The following is an 18931-nucleotide window of genomic DNA, read 5'->3' on the forward strand; positions in this document are numbered from 1 at the left end:
CCTCTCCCTCTCTCTCCCTCTCCCTCTCTCTTTTCCTCCCTCTCTCCCTCTTCCTATCTCTCTCCCTATGAATGAATGACCTGGACTTACAATGTCTTACAATGATGACCTTCTTTGTAGGTCCTTCTACTTCGACCGTTCCTTCGGCTGTTGCTACCTGAGTGAGAAGACGCGGTCCTCAGGATCATATGTCTCCTCAAGCTCACATGACTACCACGAAGTCAAGTCAGGTGAGACTCACTCACTCCTTCCGAAGTTTAAAAAAACGCATCTGACTTGAAACCAATTTTTTTTAAATCTCTAATACAAGTATTAACATCATTGGTTTTATGAAGCAAGATTAAACTGTAATTTCCCTCACAAGAAAATGGACTTACCTAACTCCAGTCTTTGTCAAGGAATGAGTTGTACAGTCGAAAATTTGGGAATTACAGTTTAAACTTGCTTCATAATGACTTCTACCAACGCAGATAAACTTTCAAGATATGGTTATACTTTGCAAGCAATGACTATTTGACTTACGACAACCATGGTACATTGACTATTAGTACGGAGTTACTTGAATTGAGATAGACATTTTATATCCTTTTAGTTAACTTTGTTTCTTAAAGCATCACTTTCCACTACTTCAGGCGTTCTGTCCGACTATTTCGAGGTCCAGAGACACCACCAACTCGCCAACAACAACGACCTGGTGCTGTGCAGCGTGACTGTCGACGACTGCTACCAACGGTGTCTTCAAGAAACCTCCTTCACCTGCAAGTCTTTCGACTTCACTCACTCTTGGGGGTATGTTTCCTTAGATGTATAGAATATCGTTTAACGACGTTAAACGGTACCTGTCTTCAAGTTAAAACCTTTGATAAAACGCCAAAAATTCTCTCACCTAGAGCTTTCGACCAGTCACTCTGGTCTTCCTCAGTAGACTGACCCAGTGAAGCTTGTCACGTGGCTTCTTTGAAGTGTGACGTCAACACTGGGTCAAAGGTATCCGGTAGACGATGTCGGCCACCGTCGCGGTTCAATGTAGGGTGATGGGCCCTGATGTATATGGCTTCCTTCACCCCTCTCAGGAAATAGTCTTGTTCAGTGTCTAAAATCCTTACAGTGTCAAGTGAAACAAAATGTCCGGGTGACTCTATGTGGATGTGCTGAAACACCTCTGAACTGGCAGAGCTAGACCGTGATCTCTCTGTTTCCCCAATGTACGTTTCCTGGCAGTACCTGTCTTCATTCAATTGTGTCAGATATTTTCCTAAAAGTCAAACTCAACCGATTTCGTATCCAGGGCCACATATCGAGCACCTCTATCAGAAATTATGAGTGCAAATACTTGAGACACAAGTTACAGCAGTATTCTATGATATATGTTTATGTTCATGTTCTGTACCCATGCGACCTGCACTTAGTTCTGTAGAACACAAATGTACAATAAAAGTCTTCATTCAATAATTATGATATGAACTTTACATTGCACAGACGGGATCGGTCTTCTGTTGCAAAGTAAATACTCAGATGTTGCTGTTTTAAATCGTTTAACCGAAGTTTTTTTTTTCACCTTTGAGTAGATGTTGCTATTTGAGCTCCGCTGACCGAACAACTGCATCCTCAAGTTATCAGTCCGCCAGCGGAATTGACTACTACCAAGTAAAGACTGGCAAGTATCCATCGAAGACCATACAATCTGATTAAATGAATGACTTTATTTCAGGTTATCCCCATAGTACAAACATAAAAACCACAGAAACACTAAACATACAACAATTTATACACATTTTTAAAATACGTTTTTCTGAACTGACACTCAGACCTCAATAGACAGCATATAATACTATTGTTAGTGGTGTAAAGTCTATTAATGAAGGAACAACACAATTTCCTGCGTCTAGCATCGAATGTATCGATCGAGAGGTGTACAAACATTGAACTAGCACTACAACCTCTTGGCAACTTAAGGAGAATACGAAAGCAATTATTGTATGCAACACGACACTTAGCTAGTACACTCGCATGAACAGAGTTCCATAACCTTTAGTTTAGTTTAGTGCTAATAATAATGTATTACATACATGTAAAGCAGCGTCGTGTGGTAATGTTCATCTTTCCCAAAATGTGACGAACAAGACTTGTACTTAAAACAACTAAGAACTAGAGATCCGCTAGATCGTATCATGCGCAACCATTCGCAGCTTCTTGTTGACATACAAACACACATACTTACACAACCCATTGCAGTACCGTAGGAAAACGCCAGGTGAACCATTTTCAAACTTAACCTTTGTTTCTTTAACTGCTACTCACCTACCAAATATCACAAAGATCCATCCACAGTAGACATACAAAACCATACAACAGCCACTGCACCATGGTGCAACCGAAAACATAACCTTCCTGTCGAAGGTAATAAACTTTAATGGATACCAATGAAGTAACATACTCGAGATTAAAGGTGATTTTGCAACTACAGGAATGTGCGTACCAGACTTAGGCCACAACAAGTAATTTTTATGGATGACATCAGCGCGCGCATTAATTTTCGCCTGATTTTTGAAGGAAAAGGACATTTTTTTTGCCTTTTGACAGTGGTCAACATGCCAAAAATGGGCAAAGATGTCTGTTGCCATGCCGGAAGGTGGATGTCAGATATTATGAAGAGAGGAGACAAGAAAAGACTCTGATTTAATGTTTTGTTTCTTACTTCGATGCAGTGATCTGTGATGCTGGCTGTGTATATATGTAATGCTCCTACTGAATCAAAACCATTTGTATAATGATTGAGTCAAAATTTTAAATTGCAGGAACCTTGTTTTTTTCGGCCCGCCTTGTTTTCTTTTCGCCCGCTCGCATTAGATTTGGAGTCTGCGGAGGATGTCATCCATAAAATTTACTTGTTGTGGCCTTAATAAGATTTTCTGCATTTCTTCATCCTTCTAATGTGTTCTCAGGTTACCGTTGGCGCCCTGACGGACGGTGCGGGCACGGGTACTCGGCAGACCTGGCGAACCCTGCCGAGTGCGACCCCGATGGAGACTACTGCTGCGTCAGCACCAGGTGCCAGACGGGGACGTGTAGCAGCGGGGCCGATTATCGTGAGTTGTCGTTCACAGGTTGACAGTATGAGGGCGCAATTGCAGCGCGGAAACTTGTACATGCTTATAAACCTGCATTTCTCCTGCAGTCTCTTAGTATCACCGACGAAAGGTAATGGATGCTACCTGAAGCGTCTGACTGTTACCAAAATCATATCCAGTTGCTTGAGTAACTGTATTTTGTCGTATCTGATTACCTTGATGTCCAACCTTCAGCGATGTGTGTTGAATCACTTCCTTTTTATTCATTGCAGTCAATATTACTACAACAAAAGAAATTTTCTACCATGGTCATGTCATAGACAGTGGGTTGATAAGAACTTTATTGCACGACAATTTCACAAGGTACAATGTATGGAAAACTACATAAAGAGAGTAACAAACAATAAAATGTGTTGAACAAGACCTAATTTCGAATAAAACCTAACATATCTATATCATAATTATTCAAATAATAAGGGATAGCACAAGTCTTTGATAGAGTGTAACAATCGAGTGGGCTAATCACAAGTTTCGGAATTTTTTTCAAATAACAAAGCATTCCTTTATATATCTACCTATTTTTGCGTTGTGGGGACCACTACATGTTAAGATATATTCAAATCTGTCTCTAACATGGAGAGTATTGAAATCTATTGTACTTGATTCGAGAAATGTAAATAGCTTGTTACGTAAAACATCATATTTGGTACATTCCATAACAAAATGAAATTCATTTTCTATATGCTCACCAGTCACTTTAAACGGAAATGCCACTACGATACGTTTATGCTGTTTTTCATCAGGTGGGTGGAACAGATGCGGTGAGCGAGAGTGCACGTGCTCCACTAGCGACAAGAAAGTGAGCTGCAACAGCCACTCCCTGAGCTACGTTGACTTCTTCGTCCCAAGAAGCACAAGATATCTGTAAGATGTTCGATCATTGAGAAATAGATTGTACAAGGTATTGAAGTGCACATCTTAAAAGTAAGACTGTTGACATTCGTGATTTTACTTTTTTTCTGAGATGAAATTGTAATGCTTAATATTTAAGAAATAGAATAAGAATTATATATAATGTCCTTGTTGCAATTAAATGGTTCCTGACTATTTACAGAGATCTGAGGTCGAACGACCTTCATGGTGTTCCAGTGTCCACACTGGCCGGACTTGACGAACTCACCACACTGTAAGCTTTTAGTATTCATTAACCGTAAAGGAAGTATTGTTTTCGGTGTTAGTATGTGTGTTTGTGTTGAGTCTAATGGGAAATTGAGTCATTTGAGATTGAGTTTCACTGGTGTGATGGATTCAGGAACTTGATGAATGTATGGCGTCTAGAATTTAACTTACTGTATGACGCAGCCGTGGAAGGAAAGTTACTTCAGACAATCAAATGATAAGTAATAAGTAAGATGTAATTCAATCTCGTATTTCCCTGACCATAGCTCCACGGATACCTATGGCCAACGGAAGTCTGAAATCCCCGATTTCTTGTTTTACCGTTATCAGTATTTAATTGTCATCAGGTGCTTGAAAGCAATATCAGAGCGCTTATGTATTGACTGATTGCTGTTTTTTTCCTGTAGAGACTTGTCCGGTAACCACATCAGCACCTTGCCGTACGGACTCATGGACGACCTCAGAAGTCTTCAGACACTGTAAGCACAAGTTCGTCTTGTTTACCTCACTGCTAAAACTTATAGCTGGCATGGGACAATAACGGATATCTCCGCAACACGAGAGTTTGTATAGTAAAATGTTAAACTTTATTCCAACACACAATTTACAGAGATCAAATTTTCAGCGACCACTGTCGCCTTCATCAGGATAATTAATGACCAATCACTTCACAACGTGATCTCGCGAGAGTTACGGTTTACAAACACGTGACCTTATTCACACGAGACTTTACTGATACGTGACGTAAGCAATTGATCAAAAGTGCCAGGGAGTTTATATCGTCCACCATCTCTATTAAGTAAAGGCTGAAGTGCTCTGATATATATAGCCTCCTTAATGCCTCTTAGAAAGTAGTCCTGTTCAGTGTCCAGTATTCTAACTTTGTCCAGAGAGACTGTGTGGAATAAAGTTTAACGTTTTACTATGATTACTACCAACACAGATGAACTTTCATGATATAACGAGAGTTTGTAATCATTATTGAAGAGACCGGACTGGGCTTAATGGCAACAGCGTAAAGTTATAGTAAAGGTTTACATTTTTCGACGGTACCGTTGGTAAAATGGCATTGCTAAATGAACATGTTTTCTTTCAGGAAGCTGAACGGTAACCTGTTTACTAACTTTGCCATGGGAACAGTTCTGAACATACCCAGTCTGAGGAACTTGTAAGTCAAGTTTTATTACATTGTACAAGATTTTAGCAACCCTTATAGCTATATAATCTATGCCTTATACCTATGATTCCGACAGTTTCGTTTTGCACAAGACATGGCTTCTTTATGACAAAATTAAGGATTAGTGATCACCAATTACAGATCGAAATCGGTAGGTACAACCAGACTCCCGCAGACAGCAGAATTTGCACTCTATGTAACTACAACTGTATAGAAGATGAAGCACACTTTGTTTTAGAATGTGCGGTATATAGTGACATCCGGAAATCCTTTATTAGCTCCTTACAGTTAGAAAAGAAATTTGCATACTTGCCGAAAATAGAATTGTTCAAACATATTATGACATCCAAGCGCTATCATGATAAAATTGAAAAACTATGTAAATTTGTTCATACATGTTTCAAAAAGAGAGAAGATATCCTGTAGTTAGATCCTGTAGATAGAGAAATAGCACACGAATGTAACAATTGCTTCTTCTCTTCTTGTTACCAAGTTATTTAACTTGATTGCATTTGCCCCGTGTAGGGCGTGAACATCCAATAAAGTTCATTGTCATTTATACAAAATGTTACACAAATGTAATACTAAATGCTACCAGCGACAACCCAAAGTACTTAGCACTAGACTAAAATACGACTGAGCTATACGAGCTGATTTCTAATGAGGCCCAGGAAACAAAACATCATACAATGTGTAAAATCATCTGGAAAAATTTTACATAAGTACCATAACGTAGAGAAAACTGAAAACATAATGGGGAGAATATAACATAATGTAGTTAACAAAAGTAGCAAATTACAAGACAAAATCAAGTCGCAGACGCAGATCTAGTATCTCAGGCAGAAGTACCAGAAATGGTAAAAACCTTGATATTCCAAAGGCTAAAACACAGAGATACAGAAACTCACCAATACGCTACCTGACTCGATTGTTGAACCAGCATGACTTTTAATCTCACTCACTCACTCAAGTCCGCATGCTCCTAGAAGCGTAGCGCCCCGGCAAACTGTCCTCCAAGCACTTCTGTTCTGCGCCGCTGCCCAGGCTGTAGTTAGGTTGTAGCCCGCTGCTCTCAGGTCTGATGACAGGACATCCAGCCACTTCTGTCTGGGCCTGCCCCTGGGTCGGGTCCAGTTAGTAGGTGTGGGTTCCAGCAGTAGTCTGGCTGGTTCTGAGGGCGGAGATGATCTGGCGAGGTGGCCGAAGAGTCGGAGGCGGGCAGCTCGAATCTTCTGGGAGACTGGAGGCTGGTTTGTTGACCGGCGTAGGGCGATGTTGGTCACACGGTCATACCACCTAATCCCCAGAATCCTGCGCAAACATTTGGCATCGAAAGCATCTAAGTGCCGCTCCTGTGTGGACGTCAGAGTCCATGCTTCAGCACCATACAACAGGATGGAGAGGACTAGGCTGTTGTAGAGCCTGAGCTTGGTATGCACTGACAGCCGTCTGTCGGACCAGATCTTACTGAGGTTGGCCATCGCTGTGGCGGCCCGGGCAACACGGATCCTGATATCAGCCGAGCTTTTGCAGTCGGAGGTGATCGTGCTACCGAGGTAGTTGAACTTGTTGACAACCTCCACCTCATGGGAATCGATCACTGGGGGAGCAGGAGGCGGTTGGAAGTCGCTCAAGCTTTGGACCTTAGTCTTTCCCCAGCTAATCATCAGTCCGAGGGGTTGTGTCTCCAAGTTCATGGCTTCCAGGGCATGCTTGAGCACCTGTACTACTTCGGCAAGAATGGCTACATCATCCGCATAGTCCAGGTCGGAGATGGTGACGTTGCCAAAGCTTGCACCACAGCTGCTCTGGGATACTGTCTTTGCCATGACATGGTCAATGGCGGTGTTAAAGATGGTGGGAGCCTTTTAATCTGTAATTTATTTTTAATGCATTGTCAATGAGCGAATATTCTCTTACTGTCACGACCAATTCTTTGTATATATGACGCTCCTCTTTTATTGATTATTGTACTACATTTTAATCATACACTGTATTGTGCTATTGCACTACCTTTTAACCCTATATCGCCAACCATTATTTTGTACTTTTATGTAATATTGATCTTAATTCAGTGTACTCCACTGCAACATTAATAAAGCCAATCTGAATCTGATTCTGAAGTCATAATCCAGAACATTTTACTGTTGCCCGTTTACAGCTACCTGTCGTCTAGTACACGCGTCAGGTTCACGTGGTCCTACCAGCCCGAGTCGTTCCCAGGCGTGAGCTGCCCCGGGTCCAACTGTTACTCCTCCTGCGGGGACCCGAGTTACCTGAACGGGCCTCAGGACTGGAGCCGTCTGCAGTCACACCTGGTCATCAAGAAGCTGTACTTCGACCTGGCGGACCTGTTCTATTACGTCAGCGACGCCACGCAGTCGGTCACTATCTACGCTAACACCGTGGTGACGTCGGTTGGCGTAAGGTAAGTAGCATGTTTTCACTCACGCTTCAATTCACCAGTTTCCCATCCCCAGAATGCAATGCGAAAATAGGGGGGTAACCCTCATTTGCATAGGACTGAAGGCATCGGAATGATCCTGTTGACGTTAAACAGCTTGCTGTGTTTTGAGGTGTTGGGGCATTTTATTAACAACATTAATTAAATTAGTTTGGGCCGAATCTGACAACAAATAGAGAATGAAGTTTTAGTGTTCTTTTCAACATGGAACATGTGGTTTGTAACGTTACAGCATCAGTATAGCGTTACCACTATAACGTTACAAACCACATATTCCAAAAAAATTCATTCTCTATTTTTTTTCAGATTCAACCCATAGTAATTTAATTAATGTTGAGGATAAAATGCCCCAACACCTCAAAACACACTGAAAAGCAAGCTGTTTAACGTCAACAGGATTATTCCGATGCCTTCAAGTCCTATGCAAATGGGGGTTACCCCCCTTTTTTCGCATTGCATTCTGGGGATGGGAAACTGGTGAATTAGGTCTCTCCCACTCTTTTTCAAACGTCTTGTGAAATACATTTGCTTTACATTGTAAAAGTGACTGCTGGAATATAAGTTGTGCCTAACGTCGCAGTCACTTTGGGTCCTATATTCATCACTGTTTTTCTTAATAAAAAAAGGTAAGTAACGTACAAGGTCACGTGTTCAGGGAAATTTGGTAACTCAAACCTGAAGAAGGCCAAAGAGTCAGCTAAAAGTTTGAAAATTCCTTTGTGTTGAACATACACCATGTAAGAAAAAAGTAAGAAAACAATACATATGTATCCTCCAAAAAGGCCACCCGAAACCCAATAAACTAGGTAAAAAGAAACGTACTGCATTGATGTCGATCTCCCCATATGAAAGTTTTTTTTCTTATTTAAAATTTTCTTTTCAGCTTCAACTTCGACTTGACCATCAACGCGCGCGAGTTCTGGACGGATGACGGCTACCTGTCCTTCAGCCTGCCGAGCGGTCAGCACTCCGGTCCCATGGTCAGCTGTGGCAAACTGGACGACAACTGGCAGCAAATCAACATCAACATCGGCGGCCGGCTGAAGGTGAACGAGTTCGTCACTATTATGCCATTCTAGAGGCCACTTTGAAAAGAATCTTTCTATAAATGTCCATTGACTGACTTAGGGACGATCTGTAAGATTACGTTACTTCTAATATTTTATGAATATCGTTAATTTCTATCGACACGGTCACATTCAACGTAGGTCGTCGTAAGATTTTGATGACGTAGAAATTTCAAGCAGACTGTGACAGAGCCAGCACCGACAAGCATCTTTAAGACAGCCTTTTCCGTAACAAGACAGTTAAATTCTGCAGGACCCAAGCACGACTATCCCAAGACACAATTTTCATCTTACGACCAACGTGACTGGGCTCTAAACAACAAGATAGAGGCTACATAATTTTTTGGACAAAAGATGTATACTATTGTGAATTGTTCCAGATGTATACTATTGTAAATTGTTCACCTAGTGGTTTCTAATGCTCGCAAATCGTCTATGTGCGTCAAATTTCCGAGATTTTGAGATATTGTATAATGCGTCAAATTCCGAGATTTTGAGATATTGTATAATGCGTCAAATTCCGAGATTTTGAGATATTGTATAATGCGTCAAATTTCCGAGATTTTGAGATATTGTATAATGCGTCAAATTCCGAGATTTTGAGATATTGTATAATGTGTCGTCATGAGATCTTTTAAATCTTTTAAATTTGTTAATCTTGTGTAATTCAGTTACAGTATAACTACGCTTTTAATGTTGTACCCTATATAGTTAATGTTTTTAGTATGAATACCAACTGTTGTTAATGGAACCCCCACGCAATTCAGTCTGTGACTGCCATGTGGGAACCATTGTTAGGAGTTTTACATGAAACAAATAAACCATTATTATTATTATTATTATTATTATACGTTCTTCTTGCATGGGCACATATTATACATATACTATTGACACCATAGTTATTGTGGATCTCCTTCTTCTTTTAGGTGAACCTGGTAACGAACGAGTCCTACGCGATGCCGTACCCCTGTAGCCAGACGTCCAGCTCCGCCCTGACCGCCCAAGCCGACAAGGACGTGCTGGGTCTGACTGTCCAGTGTGCACGCATTCTGGCCGACAGTCATGACCTGAGCGATCCGCGCAGCCTGCCCATGCGCATGCTGGACTGGACCATTGCCCAGTCCCGCAGGGGTGGTGCCATAGGTGTAGTCCATTCTGACGCCGTGCAAGCAAAGGCACAACTCAAGGTAATCGAGGGGTCTAAGTTTAGAACGTATTGACATGTTATCATCTTTAACTAACATCCTGCCATTTGACATAAACAACGCCACCGACAACACCCTATGTTCAACCATTCTCAGCTGTAACCCCTCATTGTCGTTTGTCAACAACTGTAAAATATTTCATGTGGTTTTCAACTTTATTTTGCAGACAGGACGTTTTTTTTTATTTAGTTGATTAATTTTGATTTGTACATCAGCTCATAATGTACCTTTGTCCTTTCTTATCATCATCATTACTTTGTTTTATTGTTTCCTTTTATGTGTGAGGAGAGGGCTGACATAATATAAGTTTCATAGCTTTTTGCCCAATCCTAGAAAAATGAATGTGAATAAAGTAAATAAATAAGTTTAGTACGACAAAGAGGCAAACTGACTATTTTTATTACGGATTTTACTACTTTCCGAGTAGACGTCTGTCGGCAAAAGCGTTACGGTTAGAACTGATAATCTAGGGAGAGTTCTCAGCCGTCCAGTGGCTAATGGACACCCATCTGGACATTGGATCTGGACATAGGATCTGCTTGGACATTAGGATTTTACTTGTGTTAGAATGGCATAGCCACTTAAATATCTAATAGCATGTTGGTTGAAGTACATAACGTTATCTTGCTGTAATTTATATCATGCCGCCAGCTGCCTTAAGAAAACTAACTACTATTTTGTATGTTTCATCACACAGTTAGCAGGGGCTGGGTACCATTACGTACCGTACATGTCCATGGCTGTGTATCAGAACATGCTCAGTAACTACTACAGTCAGGTAAGTCCTAGACACATTTTTTTCAGCCACATATGGTAATCGTCTAGATATATATATGGTCTTTTTGAACGAATTTCCTATCGGTCTTCATCGGCCGATGAGTTTTTCCCATGTGTGACGTCAGCACTGGGTCAAAGTTCGTCAGAAGTCGGTACCGCCCACCATCCCGGTTGAGCGAAGGTTGGTGTGCCCTGATGTAGATGGCTTCCTTCACTCCTCTCGCAAAATAGTCGCGTTCAGTGTCCAGATTGTTGACCCCTTCCAGGGAAACTGTGTGGCCCGGACACTCCATGTGAAATAATAACTTCAATATTTACATAAGTGTCGTGATGTAATTTAACAACTCAGATGAACATTCATGCTAATCCCTTTACCTTATATTGCAGATCAACGTGTACCGTCAGGAGTATAACCGCCTGATGGACAGGACTCAGTCCATTAACATACGACTGGAGGCCGCACGGGCGCTGTTGTCACGTGTCAATGACGTCACGACCCTCCAGGCGCAGGACCTGGCCGATCTGGAGCAGGAGATCGAGCGCACCAAACAGACCAGGGTCGACATGAAGGTTCGCTTTGAGGAGTCTAAGGTATATATGTTCATGATACATTTAACAATCTAATTAACATTCTAATCCACACTTATACTATCATGCAAGTTCATCTGTGTTTGTAGTTACATGTTTAAAGTTAAAACTTTTGATCCAACACTTCTCTCACTTACCCTATACCTTACTGACAATATACTTCTCTCACCTAGAGCTTTTGACCAGTCACTCTGGTCGTCCTCAATAGGCAGACCCAATGAGGGTTGACAGGTGGATTCTTTGAAGTGTGACGTGCACACTTACAGCCAATTCAAAACACCATTCGATGACAGGATACCTGTTACCTATAGAAGTATTGTAACAGTGTGATTCAAGAGCCACCAACTAACGGATCCAAACCTTTTGGCCCAGCGGTTAGTGCGTTAGGTTCGTGAGCTGGCGGTCCGGGCTAGGTTTCGATTCCGAGATCTCGTGTTTTCTCCTCGCCTCTATTTATTTCAGTGGTTCCAGTGCTGGGAATCGAACCCGGGCCTGGCTGGATTTTAAGCCAGAAATCCTAACGACTATACCACATAAGCCAAAAAAAGTTACTCAAGCAACTGGATATGACTTTTCCAAAATCATATCCAGTTGCTTGAGTAACTATTTTTTAATCTTATCTTACCTGGATGTCCAACCTTCACCAACGTACGTAAACCACCTAAGATCAATTTTAACTTCACTTTGTAGGTGGCTCTTGACGACGCACGGCTCGCCTTCGAGGAAGGAATCGAGCAGTACAAGCAGGAGCAAGCCGCGAAGGCCGCCTTCGGCTTCCTCAGGGCCATCCTCTCCATCTTCACGCTGGGAGCTCAGCCTCCGGAAGACGACTCAGTCGCGGACATCCAAGAACTGATCGGCGCGGTGGTCGACATCGCCAACACCATCAAGATGCTGTCTGCACTGTTTGACCAACTGGCCGACTTCGACGCGATTCTCGATGAAACCATGGCGGCGGTGGAGGACTTGTCACTGGCGGAGTACGAGGACTACATCTTGGATGTCCAACAGGTTACTGTTATAAGTTTGCATCTTCGTTATAGATAAGAACTTCATTCAAATATCGCATTTACAACATTGACGTCCTATCCGGTTTATCCATCATATCCACCATATTACGTTACTTGATAATCATTTGTTCTTATCTAATAATAATCATGATTATATTTTTTAATATCATTTGTACTATTCATCAATTTCTATTATGATGTAGAATGTATCATAATTTATTTTGTCGGGGGAAGATCGTGGACAGGCCATAACGGCTTTTTATCTTCCCTGCATATCTGCCTTTATGTTATGTTATGTTATGTTATGTTATGTTATGTTATGTTATGTTATGTTATGTTATGTTATGTTATGTTATGTTATGTTATGTTATGTTATGTTATGTTATGTTACGTTATGTTATGTTACGTTATGCTATGTTACGTTATGCTATGTTACGTTATGTTATGTTATGTTATGTTACGTTATGTTATGTTATGTTATGTTACGTTATGTTATGTTATGTTATGTTACGTTACGTTATGTTACGTTACGTTACGTTACGTTACGTTACGTCATGTTATGTTATGTTACATTACATTACGTTACGTTACGTTATGTTAATTCTATTTCTTTGATTATATGCCAATAAACAAACAGGCTGCGGACCTGCACGTGTCGCTGGTGGAGTGGAGTAACCTGAAGGTGGCCGCGGACGTGCTGCTCGGACACGGCAACGTGCAGAAGATCCGGGGCTCCGGGAAGTACCGGCGCGCGCTGTCGGACACCAGTCAGTGGGGGAAGGCCGTGAGCGAGCAGACCATCGCCCTGGCACAGATGATGGTGCAGTACCAGAGCGGGCAGCGCTGGCTGAAGGCATCCGAGCGGGAGAGAGACCGCATCCAGGCGCAAATCTCTCTTGACGAGAGTCGGAGGGAGATCAGTCTGGAGACAGAAGCTGCGGCGGGGATGCAAGCCTTCCAGGTATGTTTCTCGCGATCTCTTATTCAGATCCGTCTCTTCCCTATCTTTTCAGTCACTGACGAAAGCTAGTGGATACTAGCTGAAACGTCTGACCGTTTCCAAAATCATATCCAACATTCTATTAGCTTAATTCCTGCCATACTTCTTGATTTGATTTATTCAAGTGTTGCTTATCTTCTTCATTAGTTTATCTTGCTATAATTTTGTTTTTAACTGTATGATGGTTACTTATGTACGATTTGTTGATATTTTCTCTTTAGTTGCCTTGTTTTCATTTAAATATTTCATTTAATCAGTTTAAGTGTGATTGTTTTGTTATGTTTAAGGAGAAGGACTTGTACAAGCCTTTAAGGCTTCTTCCTCTCCTGCTCAGTGTTTTTTATTTAATTTACTTCACTAATTGTATCTTGTTTTTTGTGCGAAATAAATCAATACAAAACAAAAATAAAAATATCCAGTTGCTTGAGTGACTGCTTTTTGGCGTATCGTATTACCTGGATGTCTAACGTACCTTCATCGACCTATGCATGAATGGGTTAAGGTAAGTATCACTATCAGGCACGGTTGTGGATAACGTACGCGTGTCCAAGAACGTAGATTTCCCCCAGGTATGGATATGCTTGGACTATTCAAAACAGTGCCGGAACACGGTTCAGGATACAACAAAGTTTGTCAAGTTTGGCACTGGGGATGTTGTTGATGCAACATTTTCTTTCAGGCACTTTGCCTTTTATATGTACTAGCTACACTAGCACTTTGCCTTTTATATGTACTAGCTACACTAGCACTTTGCCTTTTATATGTACTAGCTACACTAGCACTTTGCCTTTTATATGTACTAGCTACACTAGCACTTTGCCTTTTATATGTACTAGCTACAGATTTTTAAACAATCATTACTGCTAGGACTAGCCACTAGATGTCTAAATTACTATACCCTCTCTATATAACCCATTGTTACCGGTGCTAACAATTGCGTTTGCTGCTTTTCCAGGTGAAACTGGGCATGAACAACATCCTACTGGACTACTGCGGCTCGTACTTCTACTTCCAGTTCCGGCAGTGCGGCAGTAACTACAGACCCAGCCTGAGCGATGACATGCTTACTCTGCTACAAAAGGTACATCAATAATAATATGAATCTTTATTTGCATGTTCATGCCCATGGGGCTAAATGCATACATGCATCAGAATGTGATGTTACATGTACTGAGTAACATGATACATAGGATACAATGATAACAGAATGACGTAAAAGTCTTAACAACTACTAGAGAATAAACTAATCTAGGCCTTGAGGATTTCTTCTCTCTTTTTGAAGCAATTGGAGATAAACTCACATAGTTTTTCTATTGTATGGTCATTACTGGTGGACATGAGATGGCTGAATACCTCTTTCCTTGTTCTACCTTTATACAGTTTGTCTAAGTGGATTGTTCTAAATAGTGTGTCACGTTAATATCAAACAATTTACAATCAAGTACAAAATGTATTTCATCTTCTACGCTACCAGAGTTACAAACCTTAGTCTATCTTCTACAGGAGTCCGGTTATGTCTGCCGGTTTCTATGTGTACATTATGGTCACTAATTCGTAATTTTGATATGGTTCAATAATATCCATTTAAAATTGTGTGTGCACAGCTATTGATGCCAAAGAAAAATTACAATGAATTTGATATCTTAGCTAAGACCTGATGTTTTGGTGACACTCCAATGATGAGAAAAATATGATGTTACAAACAAGTTCCACCTATTTCATGACCACCATAACGAAGCAGACGTTTGTTTTCACATCATTAGATCAACAACGCCAACCGTGACGCCCAGGCCAGCCTAGGCAGCTTCACCAGAGTGCCACAACCCTTCGACGATATTCAGATCAACCTGTCTGACTCGGTACGACTTCTTTTACTATGGTTCAATGGAAGTTCCGCTTTAAAATGGTTTCTAGATCTGCTATTTGTTTGCTTATTCTAACAAAGGTGACTCTAGGTATAATTAGCTTCATCTACTTTGTTTAATCTCTACATAAGATAATACATGTACGCCTTTTACATTACTTGTAGCGTCACTTATAAAGGCTACTTTATAATTTAAGACAACCGATACCTTTTGGTAATAAAGCATGTTCTTAGGCCTATCGACACCATCTATGTTATCTAATGTTTACCAAGTTGATGCTTGAAATTAGAAGCCAAGAATATGAAATTAACTTTGTACATATGTATAACATATTTCCTCTGTAGATTAACGCCGATGACTGCCAGGGTATCGACAGATGTCCGATCGACCAGCTGAAACAGACAGGTTCTCTCAGCTTCACCCTGGACATGAGCGACCCTACCTTCAGCGGCTGGGACCGCGTCAGGATAGAGAGGATCCGGGCGTACATCAGAGGTATTTTAATAGAAAACTACCCTGCACGAGAGATTATGTAAATATTGTACAATGAATGCAGTGGAAAATGAAATACATTTTGTTAGCCAGTGTCCTCACTATGAGACCGAAAGAAACAGATTATTTCAGACAGTTACAACAATTTCTCCATCCTTTCGTCATTTAGAAGATCACCAAAAAACTTCATTTCTACTAAGATCACAAAACCCACTAATTATGCAGAATGTGGGACTATTCATTATCCACTGCCTTCAAAGAAGAAGTCGAACCCCATAATAGCTAGCGTAGTAGTAGAAGTTTTTTTTCCAGACAGTTGTTACCTGTCTCCTGTTACTGTATTGCAATGAGTATTATACTTGATTGTAAAAGCAATTAGCCTTCGGGCATGATCTTGCGAATAAAGTTTAATTTTTCCCAAAATGTAATCACAAGACGCGGTGACGGCACACTCAAGTCTTTTCAACTTATTTTTATGCCGTCATCAACACGGAGGACAATACAATACTCATTTTCACCCGAGTAAAATCGTGTAATGTTCCTTTCCTAAGGACACAAATTCGGTGGCATGGCAGGGTTCGAACACCCTACCGTTATGCCACATGACCCCACAAGAGATATTTGTCATCCTTGGTCATCCATGCTAATGATAAACTCTCCAAGAAGAGGTTTAGGCTTTGCTTGGGTTTGTTTTTGACCTTCCATCAGGCTTTCTTTTTTTACACTGGTATCATTTTGTCAGTACGTGAGCCAAACGGATACTGTCTTGCCAATTTGATACTGTCTTGCATCCACAGAAAGATCTTCCTGCGGATTATTAATGAATGATAACCTTTATTGTACATTCATGCCATATGTTTGTAGTACAAACAGCTCTAAAACTACTCTAATACAGAGGTTCGGCGTCTTCTCGTTTCTTTGTGATGTTAAAAATATAATTTGAAATGGGTTTGTATAATACAGGATGATCAAAGCGCATAAGAAAGATAAATTTTCAATATTAGGCAAGTATTGGAAGTATGGGAACGTACTTGTAATATATCTAAAAAGATTATTTCTTTCATTACTATATAAACTACAATCAATAACAAAGTGGACTTCATCTTCTACTTTGAGCTACAAAATTGGAAAATTCTTTGCTCCAGATCTAGAGGTGTGCGGTTGTGCTTTGATATATGCTTCGTACACGAGTTTCCAACCGATGTGAGAATCGATCGGGGTACGTTGCATCCAGACTGGGGCTTACATGTACGATAGGGGTCTAGACACGTGTCAATGAGCTAGGTGGCAGCTCTATAACTGCTGAAGAATCAAGAAAAGTTGTTAGTCGGACAATATATAACTCTTCGTTGCTTCCACCAGGTGCCGACAACACCGGCAGTCACCTGCGTGTGTCCATCAGTAACAGTGGAGAGTTCCAGGATCGCTACCAGGGCACGGACTACGAGTTCGCCAGCCTGCCTGTCAAGAGGCGGTTCGAGTACAACCCTAACGGTGAGTCAAACTACCAATACAAAAATAACAAAGGCCAGTAATCAGGAGAAAATCATATCATATTTTTGCTCTGTTTCTTCTTCTCCAAATAAGGTCGATGACCTGAACCAGACGGCTGTGACTTTAGTGTTGGGTTACATCATGTTGCAATTTTATAGCAGGAGGGATTTAGACTCCTGTCACCATATATATATGAATGTGTTTGAGTAAGAATTAACAGAGCAGACCATATGTGAAGGTAAACTTTATGCATTTGCTTTGCAAATGTTACCTTTCTAGTTATATTTAACTTCGCTGCAGGATCTCAAGGAAAACGTATTGCTTTTGCTCTGTTTCTTCTTCCTCCCCAAGCAAATACTGTCAATGACCTGGACCAGACGTCTGTCACCATGGTAACTGGAACTGTAGCAAACACCCTGTGGTGTTGGGTTACATCATGTAGCAAAGTGCCAGTACTGAGTTAGAGGACCTGGCCATCACATACAAATGCATATACATGTACATGTGTTTGAGTAAGAATAGACATCAGACAATAGCATCAGTTTGTTAGGCTTGACCATATGTGATGGTAAGAGTTATGCATTTGCTTTGCAAATGTTAACTGTTTGATACTGTATTATTGTATTTATGATTAGTACTGAACTTCTGACACTTCACTCCTTTCGAACACTGACCGATTATGATTTAAGCATTTTTTGTTATTTCTTTGATTTGTATACGATTATTTGATTTATGATTTATTACTATTATGTTCAAGTACTTTATTATATATGATCTACTATTCCTAAGTTTGTATATTATTTGGAGTTTGACCTCTGACATCTCACCTCTGACAGACCTTGTATTTTGATTTATGATTTCACTGTTACGTTTAATCACTATTATTTTATATTACCTTATTTTCTGTATTGAGCTCCCTTTGGAAATCAAGATGTGTCTTCAAGATGAATAAATAAATAAATAAAAGAAGTTGGTTTCTTGTAAGTTTTTATGGTTTGTGTAGTTTTTACGTATATACAGCAATGACATTTTCCTTCACTCCAGGACTTCCTGGGAGTGACATCATCGTGGATGGAGAAGTACATCAGAGTTTCACGGGTTACTTCTACCAGACCACTCCCTTCACCACCTGGGTCATCCAGCTGCTGCCCAGCCTGAACCCAGGCCTGGACCTGAGCCGGGTCACACAGGTCGAACTCCACTTCAAGGGCAGTGTGGTGACCAACTACAGGGGTGTGGAGATCCCAAAGAACCTTGTAATTAACCTGTGAGGCTCACCCAAGCAGGTCAAACAGAAGCTTACAATGATGTCAAATGAAAGATAATAAACTATGTTGATACCTTCTTTCTGTTGTGGATTACTTAGTATAGGGCCACAGCAAGTAAATTTTATGGATGACATCCTCTGCAGACTCCAAATCTAATGCGAGCGGGCGAAAAAAAAACAAGGCGGGCCGAAAAAAACAAGGTTCTTACGTTTTAGAATTTTGACTCAATCAGTGTACAAATGGTATTATTTCAGTAGGAACATCACATATACAC

General features: G+C 40.8%; 1 protein-coding gene across 1 annotated transcript in view; it reads left to right on the top strand.

The window, feature by feature from the left end:
• Positions 1–18729, top strand: part of LOC109479711 — a 21749-nt gene extending 3020 nt beyond the window's left edge. The window contains exons 4-23 of the mRNA XM_019781701.1: positions 121–230; positions 633–789; positions 1569–1657; positions 2946–3089; positions 3875–3995; positions 4186–4257; positions 4658–4729; positions 5347–5418; positions 7589–7855; positions 8775–8937; positions 9885–10145; positions 10861–10941; positions 11328–11531; positions 12219–12539; positions 13176–13499; positions 14494–14619; positions 15302–15397; positions 15748–15898; positions 17258–17389; positions 18434–18729. Of these exons, the coding sequence (XP_019637260.1) occupies positions 121–230; positions 633–789; positions 1569–1657; positions 2946–3089; positions 3875–3995; positions 4186–4257; positions 4658–4729; positions 5347–5418; positions 7589–7855; positions 8775–8937; positions 9885–10145; positions 10861–10941; positions 11328–11531; positions 12219–12539; positions 13176–13499; positions 14494–14619; positions 15302–15397; positions 15748–15898; positions 17258–17389; positions 18434–18660 (3190 nt within the window). The 3' untranslated portion in view covers positions 18661–18729. The remainder of the gene's footprint in view (positions 1–120; positions 231–632; positions 790–1568; positions 1658–2945; positions 3090–3874; positions 3996–4185; positions 4258–4657; positions 4730–5346; positions 5419–7588; positions 7856–8774; positions 8938–9884; positions 10146–10860; positions 10942–11327; positions 11532–12218; positions 12540–13175; positions 13500–14493; positions 14620–15301; positions 15398–15747; positions 15899–17257; positions 17390–18433) is intronic.
• Positions 18730–18931: the final 202 nt, after the last annotated feature.

This window comes from Branchiostoma belcheri, unplaced genomic scaffold, assembly GCF_001625305.1.
Source record: "Branchiostoma belcheri isolate BF01 breed outbred unplaced genomic scaffold, Haploidv18h27 scaffold5, whole genome shotgun sequence".
Taxonomy (NCBI): domain Eukaryota; kingdom Metazoa; phylum Chordata; class Leptocardii; order Amphioxiformes; family Branchiostomatidae; genus Branchiostoma; species Branchiostoma belcheri.